This window comes from Pleurodeles waltl, chromosome 9 (genome assembly GCF_031143425.1).
Source record: "Pleurodeles waltl isolate 20211129_DDA chromosome 9, aPleWal1.hap1.20221129, whole genome shotgun sequence".
In the NCBI taxonomy this organism is placed as follows: Eukaryota; Metazoa; Chordata; class Amphibia; order Caudata; family Salamandridae; genus Pleurodeles; species Pleurodeles waltl.
This window is the reverse complement of record NC_090448.1, coordinates 1,050,853,771-1,050,874,602: the sequence shown is the minus strand read 5'-3', so window position 1 is coordinate 1,050,874,602 and position 20,832 is coordinate 1,050,853,771. Positions and strand designations below refer to the sequence as shown.

The 20,832-nt window shown below is 42.7% G+C and overlaps 1 protein-coding gene across 3 annotated transcripts in view; it reads right to left on the bottom strand.

Moving 5' to 3' along the window:
• NIN (ninein) overlaps nt 1-20,832 on the bottom strand; it is a 326,206-nt gene that overhangs the window by 202,337 nt on the left and 103,037 nt on the right. For all 3 annotated transcript variants that reach the window (XM_069208677.1, XM_069208679.1, XM_069208678.1), the window contains exon 4: nt 19,894-20,048. In XM_069208677.1, coding sequence (XP_069064778.1) covers nt 19,894-20,048 — 155 coding nt within the window. The remainder of the gene's footprint in view (nt 1-19,893; nt 20,049-20,832) is intronic.

The window sequence follows — 20,832 nt, the reverse complement described above, 5'->3', positions numbered from 1 at the left end:
CAAAAAGACCTACAACCTTCGAAAAGAGACTAACAAGGATCTTAACAGTCCAAATCTTCAACCCCCAGCAGAGGTCAAAGTGGGCGGGATCTATGGGGAACAATGTTTCCAGGCTGTTTTAATTTTCCAATTACGGTTCCCATACTTTTTAATCAAAAACAACCCATCGCTGGAAGTTAATGTAGACCTTGAGCTATATACGCTCAAAAGGAAAGAGTTCGAATATACTGTGAAGCAGACGGACCCACACGGAGCTAAAGAAAAGACAAACCTTCTTGCCAGGGTGCCTGCTACCTGAAACTAATTTAAGCATATGCAGTGGGTTAATCAGCAAATGTAAGTGTGGCTTAGGAGCCAGTATAGGAGCCATCAAATCCACTTATGAAGATTTTTACCATCATGCTTCATCAAAACTCTCTCCGGGTACTCTTACACCCTAATCACCATTCTCGTTCGTTCCCACACAAGCCAGCTTCCCAGAATGTCTCATGAAAGGCCAAATCCATTTGCTCCTTAAGAAACCTCCACTAGACTCCAATGACCTCGCCATCAACCAGCTGATCACTCACCTACAATTCATCGGCACAATAATTGAAAAAACAGTCTACATTCAACTCCAAGACCACTTCAGTGTTAACCATCTCAGCCATGACCACTAGTTTGGCGTTAGATCATGCTGCAGCATGGTGACTGCAACCTTACTGATCATAGATGAGGCCCTCTAGAACAGAAATGAAGACTCCAGTCTCCGGAGGCTGCAGGACCTCTAAGGTGCTGTGAACAGTCACCCATCCTCCCCACTTACGCACCTTGGGGTCCCAAATGGTATTCCCCTTCAAATGTTCTCCTACTACCCTTTCCAGTGGACACCACTTTGCCCACCTGGGCACAAAGTACCCCTATCATCTGTGAAGTCCCCCAAAGCTCCATACTGTCTCTTGTCATCTTCAAAATATGCATGAGCCACTTGCGGCTCTACTCACAGATATCAGTATCAAGATTCCCCAATACGCTAATGATACACAACTCTACTTGAAAGTCTCTTCTGCTTCAGAAAGCAGACGCCTCAAAGACCGCTTGCTTACCACCCAGACCTGGATGTCAAATATCTACCTGATGCTCAGCCCAACCAAAACGGAATTCCTGATAATTTGCCAAGAACAATAAACAAGAGACAGTAGAAACCTGTCTCAACGACATGAAGCTCGACATTTTCAACCACCAACTTTCACTAAACGTCAATGCACATGGATTCATCTTGAACCACCAACCTCACCCTCAAAGAATATAATGCCAAAAAAGAAAAAAAAAAAAGAAAGAAAAACGGCCTGGTACTAGCGTTCTCTCCTAAAGATAGTGAAACCATTTCTCCATACTTGCACCTCTTGGGGGCATTCTAATTATTTTAACACGTTATAATGGGCCAGAAAAAAATACACTAACCTAACCCCCATCTTGATGGGACTCAATTGGCTTCCCCTGCTGGCCCGCACCATCTTCAGAACCAGGTACATCAAGTACAAAACTCATGAACAGCGCCCTTGTTTATCTTGACAACATCATCTATATTGGATCTAAGTACGCCCATAGCCAGGAAATCAGGCTGCAGACGAATAGTGTAAAAATATAAAAACAAGACAGCAATTGTTTTCTATTTATGCACCCAGGATCTGGAAAACATCCTGATAGCCCTCAGGACTGCCTCAATGCTGCTCCACTTTAGGAACAAGTTGAAGACTCACATTGTTAAAGAAAAATGCATCACAGTGCAGTTGCCATCTACAGCCTAGCTTCCTCACCGCTTACTTGTTGACTTTATGCTCATCTGAGTATGTACAACACTGTTGTCTTTTGGCTAGGTCAGCACTATAGAAATACCATGTACATATATACATAACTGATGGAATAACTGGGAGCTTCATGGTGACAAAGATTTATTATTTTTGAGAGGTAATGTGAGGGTTGTAACAGCAGAGTTTTGGAGTGCATCCTTTAAATGGACACAAAAAAAGGTTTGCAATAGGTCTGATTGCGTATTGCTAAAAGATATATTTTTAAGCCCCTTGTTTTATCTTAAGCTTTTTTGCACCTTTTGCAGCAACCTCATATACTATGTGTAATAACATTTTAAAGTAATGCTTGCATATTTGCAGTGCATTCCTTGACCGGTTAGTACCTCAAAGCATCATAAATATACGTGTCACTATTCCCCACTAATCCAACCAGGAGTCAGATCTGTAGCTCTCTGAATAACCAGACATCTGCCATACACCCATTAACCAACTGAGGTTTCATAATGTAAAAAAATATATTTCCCATCAAATAAACTTTCATTTATTTTTCACTTAAAGTGTGTGCTTTATTTTATTTGTAGTTGTAGGATGGTGAGCTTTTTTGTCACCTCAACTGCTGCTCCTGCTGTTAGAGCAAGAAACCAACATCACAAATCGTGCCTACTACAATACAGTGTAATCATTCACAACTTTAGACCTATTTGCTTTAACAAATGCTTTTCACAATAAGGAAGTCATGTCTACAGAACTTGACTTTACACAAAAAAAGGTACGACCCAAGGCATATGACATAACTTTTTACATGAACCAATCCGGGCTATAGGCTTTGCCACTGGCTTGCCAGGATATCCAAATCCAGACTACTGGATTGTGCATAATCTGGAAACCAAAAATCATACAGTAATGAAATGTTATAAATATGTACAAAATTACAGTTTGCAAAACAATATACAAACCCTCTCAAAACACCCTTACAAGGATTATCACATAGATCAGACTTATGGCCCTGATCATCGGCATGTCACGATAACCAACTCAGTCCTGCGGTGTGGACTATAAACTTTCCCTCAGGGTAAAAAGTGTAATACACTTCTAATGCAATACACTTTTAAACTTTAGTGCAATTGTATTAAAGGTAACATGCATGTTGGTGTAGCCAAAGCCACTCTTTTAGTATTGATTCATAAAACTCTTAATCAAATAAGGTCTTGCGCCAGCCGGAATGTCATGCCAGACCTAAAACGCACCTGGGCCAAGGGCAGACATATAAGCATGCTCAGTGGAAGCTGGGACCACAAGATGGAGGTACTGGAAGAGGGATGTCTAACAGCACGCAGGGTCGTGGCTGTCATTATTGCAACAGGTGCAGTGCTGCCCGTGACCACGAGTGTGAAGGGTCCACTGAACCCCAATTACGGCACTCTTACCAGCAAACTGAAACCTAAAAGGGGCATTGTATTGGACTTCTTAACGGCCCACAATTATATCTTCTGAGCGCTTTACTAACCTGGGCCATCTAAGCTAGTGGCGGGGCTCAATTTATACCGGTTATTGCAGGCGAGAGGGCACCTGGGTACCAGCGCGCGTTTTTGATGGCTGGCTTAATTTCCATCATCAGACAAACAAAGGCAGGAACGCTTGAGATAAATGGATAGATGTCTAGAGTGTAGAAAAGCAAAATTATGAGCAGGGCCACTACAATTACGTGACACTGAGGACTAGGTTATGTGTCAAGCTTGACTACATTATGTGGCAAGAAAAGACAAGGTATAGAGTCATAATTTATGGCAGCACTGCTCCATTATTTTGTCCTTTTTAAAGGTTAATACTATCTGGGCAACGTTCACACCTCATTAGCATCGGTTTACCACCTAAACAGAGCATTCAGCAAATGAAAGATGGTCAGGTAACCTTTACAAAGGGCCATCCACTCGGCAGCAACATCGGCAGCATGCTTAATGGTTTTTGATCCGTTAGAGCTGGAATCACTTTTAGTGCAAATTACGCAGCATATTACGGATTACAGGGCAAGTGCGCAAATTCATAATTATTCGAAATCGCCCAGAGCATCTGGGTAAGAGGTATAATCAAGAGTAGGCAGGGTTTTGTATTTGGAAATCCTGACATGCTGCGTCGCTTGCTACTGGCTTCTGCGGAAAAACATGTGGGCCTGTACACTTTTTAATTAAGTTAAGCACCGAATAGAAGGTGTGTAGTACTGCCCAAGGAACTGGTCTGCGGCACTGAGCGCAAACGCAGTGCTGGGGAGTGAACACGGTCTGCAGATCAGGCGCAGACGGACCCGGGCAGCTCAGACGGGAACCGGGCAGCCTTGTTATCTGCCACTGATGTGTCTCTAGATGAAGTACTGGCTGGGAGAAAGGGGCTGGGGAAGCCAGAAGTGGAATTAAATTAGATGCATCCCCAGAGACAAAGCAAGGCCTGAAAATATTTATGCTCTTATGCTAAACAAAAAATCCCCCACATGCTGCGAATGTCACATAATGTCTAATGCTGTCATTATTTTATTCCAGTTAGGAATATGTGGTCTCTGCCCATTAATCTCGGCTCGAGGCAGGGGGAGGAAAGGACGAGACAAAGGCGCGAGTTAAGGCTGGTGCTAGATTGATACAGAGAGGACTGCTGAAACCTGCCTCGCCTCTGTCTGTAACTGGTGTAAACATTATTAATAAAAATTCGTCACTAAAAAAAGCAATCCATTACACTGGCACCAAGGTGTGCGAGGACAGCCACTGCTCCTCCAGTGCAGGATCGATCGGATCTAGTGAAATTTAGTTGAACAGGTGTAGTGGCACCGGCAAAGAGGGGGGGGGGGGCAGGAGAGAGATACACTGCATCTAAAATTATGGCTTAGTAGCTCTGCATACGTAAATGCATAGGTTTCCCATGTAAACTAATATTTGCGAGGAGTAAAGCAGCATACTCTTAGAATGTCAATCTTAGTAGGAGAAATATATCCTTTATGTACGGAATTGCAAATAAACTATCCCGGATAAACTAATCCTAGTGTCAGAAATGCTTCCCCCTCCTCCCCCCCCCAATTCAATCGTACATTAAAGCAAAATAGTACATAAGAAACCTTCCCTGGGGGGAGCTCGTTTTGATTGCGATTTTTTTTTTTTTTTTTTTTTTTTTTAAAACGACCCCAGAGCAGTCCGCTTGTGATCATCTATTTGGAATAATAAACCTAGCCAGCTAGGGGCGCACTCAGCCTCCGGCGGTTGTCATCACCTTGTTGCATTCCTCTCTTCTGCTGCATTAGTTTGAAGACACCCTTTAGCTACCAGCCCTGTAACTCACTGCAAGTGCCCGGAAACAAGTGGGTCTTTGTTTACGTCGTCGAAAAGCGGCAAAGGTCAAAGTAGCTCCAACATGGCGGCCACAGACGGCAGCCACTGCAGTTCAGACAAAGAAGCGCCCGATCAGTGCTGCGGAGCGTGCATCTCAATGCCACGCTCAGGTATTGTTCCAATAGATACTATTGTCCTACAGCTGGACGTGGGTCACATATATTACCGATTCCAATGCTGGGGTCGGCCGTTCCAGCGATGTATTATTTTGATCGACACGTGCTTTGCTGTGATGAAAGCAGATGGCGTGGGGCTTCCATCACGAAGCATCTGCAGTCTGCGTCGCTGGCTCACCACTGGACTCCTGCTATAATAACTCAGCAACCTCCCCCGCCCAACCATCTGCGTCAGCAGCACCGGCCTTTGTTATCAAGGATTACAGGTCTAATTAAAAGGGTTGAAGTCTCTCACCGGAGACATTCTTCTTAGCACAACTCACATAGCCACCTGTGAAAATAAAAGTGTACAACTGTTGGTGAGTGGCTAGATGAGCGTGACAGAGGGGGCTGAGTTGAGAACAACGGGAGTGTGCGCAGAATGCACCACTAGTTTGACAGATTATAACAATAACTACCATTTTACTTCTCTTGCAGAATATCCAAATTTTCATTTTACGCACACGACCACTATGGATCAAGCGCACTGGCAGTGCTTTAAATGGGCCGATACTGTCCCGTACTGAGTACTGGCACTTTTTTAATATTTTTTTTTTTTTAAGAGGGAAGTACCTGTACGTCTCAAGAAAAACGTAATACTTTTATTTGGAGAGTACTGGCACTTCTCAGAAACGAGCAGCTACTCTGGCACAGAGTACCCGCACTTCTATTTTTCCATTTGAAGCACTGCGCACTGGTAACGATCCCACAAAATATTTAAAAAGACACAAAGTGAAACTAAACTCGTATGGTAATTTTTTTTTTAGCCTTGGTAAAAGGCAGATTAAAAAGAAGGAACTGTAGACATGGGCAATCTATTTAGGCAAATTCATCTGCAGAAGGAACTCTCAAGTCAAAGGGTTGGTTGGGATGGAGACATGCTGCTCTCAAACGTGCCACAGCACCCTTCTCTGCCCCCACCCCTCCCCCAGCCAGCCTGCCACCTGCAGCGCCTCGCTCTGGAAGCCGCAGTCGGATTCCTACATCTATTGGATTGCACAGACCCAGTGACCTAGGCTGTCATCGTGTTGCTGAGGCGCTTTGTCCCTTTGTTCACCATCAGGCACCACAGCTGCCCCACCTCGGAGGGCAGACTGTCGGGTGCTGGAAATAGCGTATGCAAGCAGCGGATCCTGGGGTGAAAGCCTCACAGTTTTGGGGGGGGAAGAGAGAGAGAAGAGAGAGTCTTAGCATGCATGCAATAATAGGAAGGGGCATACAATTCGACTCGTGGCATCCTAGGTTGAGGCTTTGGAAACAAGATTCATGCAACATTTCTATTTCCAGAGCATATTTTTCAAGCGTTGGAAGGTTGCTGGACAGTCCTCAGATGCATCCCTGCAGGACCGGAATTCTTCAGCTCAAAGCTGCCATGCCAGAGATGCTTTAACCAAGGTTTATTTCGTGTCCTATGAAACAAACCAAAATTAATGTTCCAAAACTACAGCATAGGACGCAGGACGGGAAACTGAGCACACACCAAGTAGGAAAAACATTTTGCTCAACATTATATGGCTGGTCGCTAGTATGCTTGTGTGAGCAGGCAAACGTTAACTCACAGGCGTCCACCAACAGGATATACAATTCATTTTTGGGAACGTTTTTTTTTTTTTTTCCTTTTTAGGGTCGAGCCTGCGTTGCATGCGCTCGCGCATGCGTATCGCAGCGAGACGCTTTAGTTATTAGAAAAGGGCTCAGAGCTCTGTGGAGGTCACGTCAGTGTGTTTGATTGGTTGGTGGGCTTGCCTAGTAACATCTGCTTGCTTTCATTAGTGGACGGCACGCACACGTCATGCCTTTTCCATGGTTAGCCCTCCTGGAGCGCAGCAACCAAGTACAGAAAACATGCGAGGCTCGCTGTTTTCTGTCAGATCGTGGACTACTTTTTCTCTATTTTCCTAGCGCAATTTTGCTTGGCAGAAGTCGAGCGCTTTACACAGTTAATTTCACGTTTTCGGTTACGTACATAAAATCACTTTTGCCGATAGATGAAAAGTCGTGGTAGGAGTTTACAACGCGATCAGCTCTAACATGAGCAAACGCGAGACCCGTTGCATTGCAAATGCTTGTTCATTTTGCAGCCCTCTCAATCTTAAGTCAACGGTGACCTTACAAATCGATCTTCAAGGACACTTTGTCAGCCTTCTCCAACAAGTTGTACATGAGTTACTGGTAGCTCTCCAGTTATGTGCAAGTCAATGCAGAATATTTTATTTGATTGACCATCCATATACTAGAATTGAGCGTGTACATCAGAGACAAAAATATCTTTATTTTCACAACTCATAACCTGACATTTAGAGAAAAATAGCTGCATTTCAAACATATGTTTAAAGATTATATTTTACTGATAAATCATCCGGCTTTGGGGAAACTTTACAAATGTTACCTTTGTGCCAGAAGCATTGTAAATATGGCTGTTCTGTTACATATGTACAGGCATTCCAGATTGACAAAGCATTTTTTCTACATTACTGATGACAACCATAACAGATTCATTAAGGTAATTGCTGGTAGTAATCTTTTGCATATGGTGGCCACTAATGTAATGTTGTCCGATGTGGTCACTACTATAACACTAATAATGTCAATAGTGCCTGAGTTTCATTGGAGACAAGTATTTCTTATTACAGGAAAGGTTGGAGACCCCTGCTCTACATGCAGTTCTATTCACAGTTTCACCGGCACACGTCGCGCCCTGTCGTAGACATGGTGGAGGCATCAGAGCTCTTCTTGCATCAAACTTTCTAAAATTACCACTAATTACACATTGTCTGCCCTTGATCTTAACTCCTACCAGGATTTAATCAAATTAGACCCCCCCCATTCTCATTCAATAAAACAATCTATCTCCCTTTGCGGATGTAATTACAGAGCAAAAACTGACCTTTCTTTCACACAATTAACCTTATGTCTGAAAGGACTCTTCCGTGAACACAGAGAGTGGGAAATTAAAGTCCCCACATGCAAATTAATTCAATCATAAGAAAAATATTTTGTTCAGATTTCTCAGTTGTGCACAAACTATCACCCAAGAACAAAAGATTAAGTTTTTAAAGGGATCAATTCACAATTCTTCACGATTATTTAAAAAATAAATAAAAAAAAAAAAACATCTGCAACAGAGAATTCAAATAGTTTTCTACGTGGGAGTTTAAATTGTCCTTGAAAACGGTGCAACTGTTGTGCTACAGAGCAAGGATGGAGGCCGCATATCCATGCAGAGTGGGCTGCGAGGCCTTGATCCATGTACCATAAAACTTCAGAAATAGGACAATTACATAATCCCATTCTCTGAGAGGAGTAGTTTCAAAGTGGTTCTATGTCAGTTTTCCCTACCAGCTCGACCAGGAAAGCTGCAGATAAAGCCTGGGTGGATCACCCAATAAGGTTAAACACTCTTGGTAGATTTACACTAGCCGCACTCTGATGCTTAAATAACTTTACAGACATTTGCACATCCATACCTCCGGCAAGGCAGAGTTATTCTAAATGAAACATTTAGGCCACTGTCGCTCGCGAAACAGGTTCGGTTTGGGACATCTTCAATGAGCACCTTCAGTCTGTGAGCTCATCAGGGTTGAGCCGGACGAGAATATCCCAAAGCGGATTACCACGTACGCAGGCTGCTTCAGAGTGACTGCAGCATTACAAACTCATCATCCGGCAGTCCGAGGAGAGATTAAAGTCCTACATACCTCTGCAGCCCCCCAGGCCGCTACTCCACCTTGTGCTGCTGAATCATCTAAGATGAAGGACCATGAAGTCACTCCTGCCTTGAGGGCCTTTCATTACCCTGGGACTTTGACTCTTCAACTCATTGTTTATATTTTGGTTGGCGGTAGCGCATGCCAAAGAATGAAATAACAATATTCCATCAACCCCAGTAAATACTTTGTCCTTGTACATGCGCATTTGATCCACTGCGTGGATTTCTGCTTTTCACACCTTCTTCTCTACATGCCTTATTCATTACACATTTTTTCAGGTTGGTTTGCTTAGCCACTATGAAGGGTTAAAACAGTTTCCTTCCGAGGGAAATGTGGAAACCAGAAGCCAGATGTTCACATGAAGAGCCAGACTTATAAAACATCTTTGAAATTCTACATAATCACATCCATAAAAATCTATTGAACAAAAGGAAGAAAAAGAATGATCACAAGACCAGCTAAAACAGTTTAGTCAAAGGAGGAGACAAAACCCTCAAATGAGTAGTTAAAAAGGTCCATAAGGAACCAAACATCACCCTGCAGTGTGGGGTCAAATGATCTTTCAAATCTAATAGACATAATGCCTATTTACAGATTTGAAGCAGGTTGCTGTTCAGTACTGAAATAAACCATATCTGACAGAAGGAGACGCTTGTCGTTCAGATACATGTTATGCCTAAATCTCTCCCACGCAAAAAGAACAAGTGATGGACAGAATGCTGAACAATGTCAAACATTCACCCCCAGTACAGAGATCTGGGACTAAATCCATCATTTTGCTACCCATGCCTTTCCAGTTTGGCTTCAAGCTAGCTTGGCTGATCAAGGGTGATACCCTAAAACTGGTCCTAGGGTGCTTGTTTCTGGTCCAGGGAGGACTTGGCAGTTTGGGCTGGACTATTCCCATGGGGAACAGGGTCAAGACTGATTTGCATATGGCTAGGTCCAAACTGGGGTGGTGTGGTGAGCAAAAAAAACGATGGATTAAACCCAGATCTTTGTTACTGGGGGTGAATGTTTGAATTGTTCAGCATTCCGGACATTGGTTATGCCGGCTTTTTCAGAAATTCATTTACAAGTGACTAGAAACAAAGTTTTATAGAGCAATTATAGCAGAAAGTAAAATGCACCATACACATGAACTGTGCCACTACAGAAATACCTTTACATACTACAAGGGCCTGAGAATCTCAGCTAGTCCCATTACAGGCTGGAGTTGACAAAAGTACAAGCCTAGCTGAGTTAAAAGAAAAGAGGACCACTCAAGATGAGGAAGGCCAGAGGTGTTCACTCAAGGCCAGAGGAAGGCCACTCAAGTGTATAAGAGAAATCTTTGATCATTAATAGATTTACATAGGGGCTGCTCCTCCGCTAAGGCAGAGGAGTATCACCCCCCTGCTTTTAGCAGAAGGGGAGGAAAAATAAAATGATAAAGCGTTATTTTATTTTTCGGTGAGCTAGGTTACGGCGGGGCAGAGCTGCAGGGAGGAGTGGTTGGTGCGCATGTGTGTTTGGCCAGCCAAACAGACATGCACACTTTGCATTTCTCCGCTCGGCTGTATTGAGCAACAGGGAGGAGAAAGTGCATGGTGTGAAACTCCCTGTGCGAGCGCCGAAGCAAGACGCTCACACCAATCACGGCACTGCTGTCATGCTGATGACAGCAGCATTGTGATTGGATGGGAGTCTGAAAGCCTGTGTGCTTCCGGACGAAGCAGTCTAATCTGTCTCCGCAGTAGAGCTATGCGGTTTTTAATTTTTTATTTTCTTTATTCCCATTTCCCCCTCATGCCCGACCCATCTGCCCCTGCAACCCCCCCCTGCCCCCCCCCCCCCTCCCCCAACCACTACCCTCATTTACTAGCAGCCACTACTGGATTTACGGTACACCTTGTAGCAAACTGTTTTGCACACGAAGATATAAATAAACCACAGGTTGGATTGAAAAATAGAAGAAAAGTTAGAATCACAGAACACGACATTAGTGACAATCCGGTTAGTTTGTAAACCCTTGTAAAAACAAGCACTGCTGTGCAAGGGAGCAACGAGGAAATACTTCAAATGCACTGTTTAAGCGCTGCAGCAGGAAGACACCAAAAAAGGTGAGAGCCGTTGTAACATGCACTTAAAAGAAGTGTTAAAGCAAAAGAAATGGGAGTTTCCTGACTGTATTTGGCGGCAAGAGACTTGTCAATCAAACACAGGAAGGAAAGCATCGAATAAGAAGCAAACACCCGACATTAAAAAGAATACTAAACAACGATAAAGAAAGGGCCGAGGCTCATTCGTACGTACGTATTCGTATTGCGCACAATAGGTCTTTGGACAGCAGTGTTTGTAGGCAAGACCTATAAAGGCATATAACGTAATTCTTTACATGAGTAGTAAAGAGACTGTCATACGGGATTGTTATTCTGCATCTTGAAATGCTCACTGCAATATTCAAGTACCCATTAATTTTGTCTGTATATCTGCAAATCTTAAACTGTACCTTTTTGCAAGTTTTTTCTTTAGTGCTCTGTTGAAAGGGAGGTAATGTCTATGAACAACTCTAAACAAACATCAATGTGAGCTTACACCGGCTGGTTCCAGAGACAGCAGCACTTAAAACTGTTACCACAGTGAGAAATTTCCATTTTCAATTGCACACCTCCTGCTTTTAGTCTAGTGCAGCAGAAGCACTAATGGACACCTTCACAAATGTTTTCACTCTTGAATTGACCTTTTTAATACAAACATCAATGCACATATTGACATGTTCCTCTAGATTAAAATGTCTTTAATTAGATATAAGGCTGAGTAAGAATTGTTTACACGTCTGCACAAAGGTCAAGGGAGTTGAGAGACTTTATATCACAGAGGATCACTCTGTCACCCACCCCTGGGACAGAGACGCATCAAGCGCAATGAGTCATTCATGGAACACAACAACCTTTTGCGAGGCACTATGAAAACACGGCCAGCACTCCAATATCCGTGCCGCTGGGACTGAGTTAATATAGAGAGCATTCATTCATTCATCTTACACAAGGTTCTTACTTTAGCGTAGAAACCTTTATTTAAAAGCACTGACAACCCATAGTGAATTAATCGTACTTAGAATGCATAATAGTCGCTCAAGACTTGATATAAATTTTAAGTGCTTATAAAGTTGCTTAACAGAGAATAGTGCAGGCAGAGGCACGGGAAGATTCTTCCCTACCAGGCTGCATCATCTAGTCTCTAGCAAGCGTAGGCCAGTCATTTCCTAAAAGCAGTGCAAAACCACCACACAGGGTGCACAGTGCGGACGCTTTACAGAGACCACCCCCTCAATTCACATGCTCCAGATAAGCATAGCATTTGTTTGAAGATGCCCTGGAGTGCAGGGTGTCCAGTGCACTGGTCAGTGAAGCTCTAGGTCTCTTTGAAGGCGCTCTGCATTGTTCTCCAAGTTTTCGGTGGTGGTTGACCCTTCGCCAGAACCAGACCCACAGTTTGACTGGATGCTACTTCTGTCATTCCTAGCATGTCACTGAGATTTCAGTCAGTCCATGGCTCATATGCAGCACGCCACCGCATTTCAGTGCTTGCTAATGGCCCTCAAATGACGAATCACATTCACCAAAACGGCAATCAGTGCGTTTCAATGGGGACTACTTGCACATTCAATGATTATTCTGACTTGGTGCAGCTTCTTGCAGACCTTCAACGAGCGCTTCAATTCTAGATGCTCAATCTTTAGATCACGGCTTCACAGTTAGCCCTGTGAATGAGCTACTGAGGATGGGCGTGCCATTTAATATCCATGCTCAACAAAAGCAGGGTTTCAGCATTTTTCTGTCTTAGCCATCCAACCCTTGCAGAACTCCAAACAGCCTGTATTTAAGCCTGCAAAGTACGAGTGAAAGGGACACAATGGTGGGTCACTGAACTGTGGAACGTGCTCTCTCCTACATAATGCTCCTCTCCCAGGTGCGCCCACGTGTGCCTGCCCTCCGCAACAAAGACAAGGCTCCTGTGGTTGGAGCAGTCTCTGACTTGACACTCGACTACCCTCCTATAACTTGATTCACCCCAATCGCCTCTTAACTGAAGATGGCACCTGTACTTTACTGAATGGAATGCAGTTAAGGTTGGTTTAGTACATATTGCCTTATAGACTGACTTCATGGCTTCCTGCATTGCCACAACACTGCAGCTATTGCCGAATGCGCTCTAGCAAAATTCTAACAATGCCAGACAAAGCTAGATCCTTGGCATGTCAGTCTGAGCACTCAGTCTGAAGTATCCCAAATTAGAAGTGATCTTAGGGTCATTCAGCTAGCCTTCCAATGGTCTTGTACTTAGGTCGTCCTAGTGGACCCAGGAAATGAGCCAGGGTTTCTACTTCCAGAAAGCAGTAGCAGTAGGAAATGTTAACTTCTAATGCCAGACTTTTGAACAGATTGAAAGGCCCTGCATTTTGGTGCAGGTCTCGAAGATGATCGGTCCACTTTCTTAAGCACTCCAAGTTTGGAGTTGTGGAGTAACAGGTAGCCCACCTCCCCTCCACACTGGACTATGACTAACCCTGCAATTTGTTAAGAGACCGGACCCCACTGACTGTAGAACACCCACCTCCCTCGCTCGAGCTGTCCCACCTCCCCCAAACCACCCTAAAACGAAAGCACCCTGAAGACACCGAAGAGAGCCTCACCCAACATCAAAATAAACACACACACACACTAGATTACATGCATCCACTTGACACGGACTCCTGACATTGCACACAATCAAATTGTTTGGCAACAGTTCAATGCGTCTGTTTTGACACCATTAAACCTGACTCTTAAACCTCTACATTGAAAGATGCCAACTGTTGTGAAATAAGGGCAAAAGATGAGCTTTTGATTGCTTTATTTCCAGGGCTCAGTAGCTGACTGCCCTTCCCCCCTCGAAGCTACTAAAAGTTCATGGTTCTAAATTCTGCATCAGTAAGCCACAGTACCAGGCAAAATACGCCTATGCAGCTCCCCTAGGCCCCGCTCTCTACTCAATTACACATTCCCAAAGAAGAACCTGTGATGCTAGACCACCAGCTTTTTTCTTCTGGCGACGTTCTTCCACTTGTATGAAGTTGTGAATACAGCATCCAATATAGAAACCGAGAAGAAGGTATGCTTCCAGGTGCTCACAGTGAGAAGACTAAGTTTACTATGTTTGCGTTTAAAGGCTCACGGTCATCAGACCTTCAGACTAAATTGACAACCTCATTCTGAAACGCTGCCCAAGCCACAGAAAAGAAGTCTGAGAAGGGTGTTTTCAAGCATAGCTGGTGGTATGTGCGGTCATTAAGAGTGCAAATACACTGTGCCCTTCTAATCAGTCACAAAATAAATTATCTGCAAACTCGGTTATATTACGCTTGATCACCAAGGAGGGTATTAACACACAAGTCAACGATGTCATAGAAAAACAATATTTATGAAACATCAATTCTCCAAAAATAAATAGGTGGTCGCAACCTATTAACTGTGGCCATCATGCGACAGCTGAAACTTCAAGTACCCTTAAATTCAGACCTAGTGCATGAGGTATCTTGACAACATCTCACTAAAATATAACGCCACAAAAATGCATTGAAAGAAAATGACAAAAAAACAACAATCTTTTTATTGATTGCCAACTTCCTGGGGTATTGAGGTAAAGCCTGCTGGCACCTGTTGTGTGGACAAAACTCATTTGTCCGGGTCTAGACACTGTCGAACAATTTACTATACTAAAACTGGTTCTCACATCAGACACAATAGAAAGACTACATTTTAACAGTGACTTGGAAGAAAAGATTAGAGGGCAAAACGCATAGCAAGTAGAACAGAAATAGACCCACTGTGTCATTATGTGGATTGGTGAAAAAATAAAAACAGCATAGGAAATCCTAAAACTGGCAGAAAAACTACTGCGAATGCAAAAGAATATGTGAGGTAAACGAATTGATAATAACTAGACTGGGCACAACAAAGAATCCACAGGAAAGAGCTTCTATATATTCACTCAAACTAATGGACTCCAACTAAAGATTTATCCCAAGTTCTCTACAGCTTTTCCTCCACTGAGCACTAATCTTCACTCTTCCCTCCCTTACCGCTGCTCTTAAAAGTAGCTCGAGCTAATGAAAGCTAAAACATGATTTTAACGTTTGTATTCAAAGACCACAATGACTGAAGTATTTCAATTCGCACTCAAACAGTGACAAACTGTACTGTTCAAGGAAAAAAAAAAAAAAAAAAAGACAAAAAATGTGTGTATCATAGTCTACAGACAGGCGTTCCTGTTAAATCCTTCTTTCGTATTATTGACCACCAATGAAAATATACAAGGCAGCTTTAGAAACACTCTGAAATGTTACCAGTAGTTGTACTTGCAGTCAAAAACTTTGATTAATCAAATCCAAAAGTGATAAACCAAGGTGAGGCTACTGTAGGCTTAAATTTGTTAGAGAAAAATGTGCATTTTTTGGCACTTGCATTTTGATCAACAGATTTAATATTTAGACTAAAAAGAAAAATAACTCTTCTTGGAACATTTCAGGATTTTGATGTTTATTTTTTATGTATCGTGGTTAAGTTCTTCATCTGCTGCAAGCTAGGATAGGTGTTTATGAACTGGTGTAATCTGATTATACTTTTGCTTGATTGGGTCCCAGCATCAGGAAATACAGAGTCCTTTCTAGAAGGTGTTCAAGAATGGCTTTAGAAGGCCCAAAAAGGTGCATGACCTGCGGAATCCATCACTGCTTGCTTTATTAATGTTCTTACTTTAAGTTCCAGGCATCCTTATGTTTTCTTTTTTCACTTGATAAAATATCAATGATGCAGAGTTTTAAGTGAACTCTATTAGGGGAGCTGGTTTTAAAGTTGCAAATTGATTTAAAAAAAAAACAATCCATTTAGGTTCACCCAGTTGACATTATTCCACATTGTGGTTCCACTTTTCTAGCCGAGGCATAAAATCTAGGTAAAGCAATAAGAAGATCTAGGAGAAGATTCATATAGATGAACGTAGATGACGTATCTTTAGTTACAGAAACACTATTGCTTTAGCGTTTCCAAGAAACGTATCAGTCATGACGTTGAACACTCCTCCCTACGCAGTCATTGTTAGAGGATTGGACCGGTCATGGAAGGGCATGTTAAAGAGATTAGGGGATCACGAGAAAGCTGATGGACTTAATCAAAATCAGCAACAGGTGACAACGGAAATACAAAATGACGTTTACAACAAAATCAGGAAGAGAAATTTACTGGAGGAAGAAATACCATTTAGAAATCGGTCCAGAAGTTAAAATCCAACTTTTATTAATTGTTTCATTTAAATATCCCCTTGAAAAAGGCACATTTAAAACCAATATCGTCACAAGACACATTTGTGACTTGTCCTTTACAAGAACATGAATATGTTCCTAACTCTGCACACAAATATATACAACCAGCAAATAAAAGTGCATTAAACAAACTAAGAACATAAAAACTCTTTAAGGAAAAACATACAAAGATTTAAAAAGAAAAAACGTGTTGAACGACTCTAAAAGCTCAACATCAACAGTAGCTATTGCTAACAGTCAGTGTTGCAACGGTAAGGTGACCAAGACATAGTACTTTTAGCATACACCAAATGTGGTTCAAGGTACAATTCTTGGGGACATGAACTTGATCGCATAGGACACAGTAGCAGGCAGAAAGTGCGGGAGGAGTTCCCTGTTAAGTGAGTGTTGAGGAACAAGCAAATTGACTGTAGAAGAGTAGTCCAAAATAAGCATTTGCAATAGAAGTAGCATCTAGTGGATAACAATTACATTAAAATGAGTACATGCGAGAAAAAGATCACAGAAACACTAAATAATTCTTGCCCTGGATCAGTGGGTACGTGCTCCAGTCAGAAAAACGGATGTTATATACTGCCAGATTTATTCTGCAGGAAACAGGAGCCATTCTGCCTTTCACACCATAAGTAATGCTAATCACAAGAGGGCATCTTATCTTCCTTATACCAGTGAAGCAAAATTTGAACGCAGGTCTCACATCCCTGTTACTTGCTGTTTGCTGGCTGCCAAAGAAAGGGATCTTAAGAAAAACAGCAGCTGGAATGCTCCTAGCAGACATGTCAATCTGAAATATCGGCGAGTGGATCAGCATCATGGAAGTCGGGTAAAATCGAGAGCTGTAACTAAGTGAGAGTTGACTAAAGGGCCCCATGTAACTGAATCTGGTCCTTTGCACAACAAAGCTCTTGCTTGAGCTGTTGAGTGTTCAGAAAAGGAACCATTAGATCCAGACCTTTGCTTTCCCAGAAACTCCCATTTGCTGCTCCAGAAACGTAAAAGGGAAGTTACACCCAACATTAGCCCAGCGGTAAAAATCCTCGAACTGTCTAGTGATGTTTTCTAACAACTTCCACTCCTCTTTTCAACTTTAAAGGCAGAAAGTTAATAATGGGCAGTTGCCATTGCTATTCCTGGAAGCATTTCATGTGGAAGAGGGAAAAGTGGCTGCAGTTGCATGAATGTATCGGCCATTGACCGCAACAAAGTAAACAAAGGTATCAGAGAACAGAAAGTAGGTAGAAAGATGTAACTTCATATATTTTAAGTTGGAATCAAGTGACTTAAGTATTCTTGAAAACAATAAAACGACTGGATCATCCTGAAATGTGTTATCTGGACACCCAAATGACCATAAATGGTTTTGGTGGAACTTCCACTTTCTATAGCACTACATAACTTAGCAGTCTTTTTAAGCCATCAAACTAGGTAAGTATCAATACTGAAGAACACTTACTACCCAGCAAAGCTGGTGTAGCCACAGGTGAAATAATTTTTAGGTCTCAGTTAAGCCAGTGCATGCACTGTCGCTTGCAAGACATTCTGTTAACGGGAGCTTGGATCCCACCCATTGATTACCGTTGGTTGATGTAATCATCGCTTTTACTTGCTGGCTGCTACTTGGTCAGCATGTGCTGTCTTCACTTCCTCCTTGTGTGTTTCTCCCTCCCCTGGAACATGGCCCAAGTACAGCTTCCTGTCTTGTGAGTGTTCTTCCACTGCTCTCACTTTCTGGGTCGAACTACATTTTTTCCTCCACTTGCAGCATTCACTAAGAACGAATGTCTTTTGAGATAGTCTTCCTCCTGGTCCCGCTCCATATGTTGCTTTCTTCCACTCTTTTCCATGCATGTTCCCTTCTACTGTTCCATCCTCTCCTCTTTGCTCGGTCCTATGGGGATTTTCAGCGCAGTTCCCTATGGCCATGCTCTGTGCTGTTCTTCACCCACTACCCTCCCGCATTTTTCGCCTTCCAGAATTTCAAAAGGTTAATTTTGCCTATAGGCCGCTTTTCTAAAAGACATCATTTTAGTGCAGCCTAAGATTTTTTTTTATATATAACGGACGACAACAAGGAATGTTAGGTAACATAATAGCATGTAGCAGATTCTAACATATATGAATTAACCAGTCGTAAACAAGTTAAAACAGCTGTGCGGGTTAATGCGCCTTCTAAAAATATCAGCATAGAACCAGATTCAGCAACCATTATGAGCCACATCAGCATTATAATCTTCCGAGATTGGCGAAATGAGTACAAGTAATTGAGCAACGTCAAAGCTTTGCAAGCAGTGACAAGCACTTCTTAAAAAACATGATTACAATATCATGAGCTCATAAAACCACTGGAAACGCTACCTTTGATTGGCTGTTAACATACTTTCCATGCCAGGGCAGTTCACACACCCTTTGCATCTGCTAGAGAAATAAAGTTTATTTTGGTGCATGCGTTGTGATAGAGGGGGTCACTGTGTAAGATGCACATGACATGTGATTGACTCGCTCCTAGTCCTACTGGCTTTTTAAAGGACCCAGTTGGGCTGGACATTCCGGTTACAGCCTACTAAGCGGCTCAGCTGCTGACGTCCACATATGTGCATCAGTGCGGAGCGAGTCTCTGTTCTTGTCCAGCAGGTGCAGGATACCAAGTCGATGATAGTTGTTTCTCTTTCTTGTAAGCCGCTTCTCATGGCATAGGCACAACAAAAAGGAAACACAGGCCGACAGTCTGTTTAAAATACAGATTCCAGACTTCGAGTCATGAAATATTATTAAACACAATGCAAATCCAAAGATATATTTGACTTAAGTTGTTTTGCAAGGGTGACATGGCTCTAATGCATTCCACAAAAATGGATTTCCCACTCCCAAGTTAGGTAGTAAAAGGTAACCATAAATGAGGAGAAATGGGCCCATCATTGTCCTGGAGGTCTGGTGTCACTGCTCCTGCTTCACGTCTCTTAGCTATGTCCCACTTTGATTTAGGGAGGTATGAGTATTTTGAGTTTTTTTCTGGCGGATGCCTGGTCTTAATTTTTAAGTCGTGCCATGCAAAGATCTCAGCAGCAGTGGTTCTACCTACTGAAATAACACAACACCAAGCAACAAGAAACAACATTCACTTCTTCCATTTGCGCCTGGATAAAGAATTTGTTATGGTGTCATAACAATGGCTGAAAGCACAAATCAATAGTAAAAAAAAAAAAAAAAATTACTTACAACACAATTTACCAATCCTACTAGAAAGCAATCAAGGGAAATCATGTTTACGCACATAGGTGAAGGGGGCGTTTCCATGGGCATCTAAAATGTCACATGGCTGTATGTGATGTGACGTGAGGTAGGGGAGATGATGACAGATGACCAAGTAGCATTTTGCCACAAAACAGGACGTCTGAAGAAAAACGGGAAGAGAAGTGTCCGGATTTGCGCAGGGTGCTTGATACTGCCAACGCCTGGGCAGCTGCTGAACGTCAATTAAAAGCCATGATTCGTGTTTCAAAGTACAAGAAATGCGCTCACCTCATCACAGTCCTCAGGCTGGGGGTCTTCATTTTCTTGCTCAAGCACAGTCACTTCAGCCAGGTCTTCCAAGGAGTCATGAAGTTCGGGGACAGATCTGCGCCCATAGCGCTTACCATCTTTGATGTACTTGGGTTGGGCTTCGGGAGAGCCGTCTGTATAAACAAGACACACATTAATGGTGGAGGCAACAGAAGTAACTAATCACAATTTCGAGGAGGACAAAATACAGGCACAAAAAGTGCTCACAGGGAAGCTGTAGCCATGGCTGAGATCACCTCAAGGTGGGCCACAGCGAAGCCTTGCAGGTTGAGCATGCTTGGTACATTCAAGAAGATTAGCACTGGTACTGCTATTCAAACTGGTGATAAATGTGCGGTGAGCCGAACCCCTTATTCATGAAGACACCACAGCAATGAACGTCTCAGAGACTGAAGAAAACCCTTAAAACAGATTCAAAATGACCAGAGTCTTCCACCATCTTAGGGTAAATGACTCAGACCGCTGCGCCATGCAACAGATTTACAGGACACTGGGCACAAAACATCACAATATGCACCTTTTCTATTTCCTTGTGAGAAAAATGAGTCCATGCCTTATCCTAAGGATGCTTTATGGCACAACACTGCTAATGTCACTATCATTTTGTCACTATGCTTTGAGCACTTTATTCACCACCAAACTTAATCATCAGACTACCTAGCCTAAAAGCCTCATAACCGCTGAAGGGCTCAGGACTAGTCAGACATGTAGAGAGAACATATGATGTATACAGAGACCATATTTGATTTCCTTCACTCTCTTATCCTGTATCACGACTGAAGTCATTCAATGACTTCTGCAATGAGGGATAATTGTCAAGGTTACGGTATTTCATCCCAATCCGCACATTTCTATGCCATGACGGTTGGAAGTCGAGACCCCCATAAGTCCTTTTGA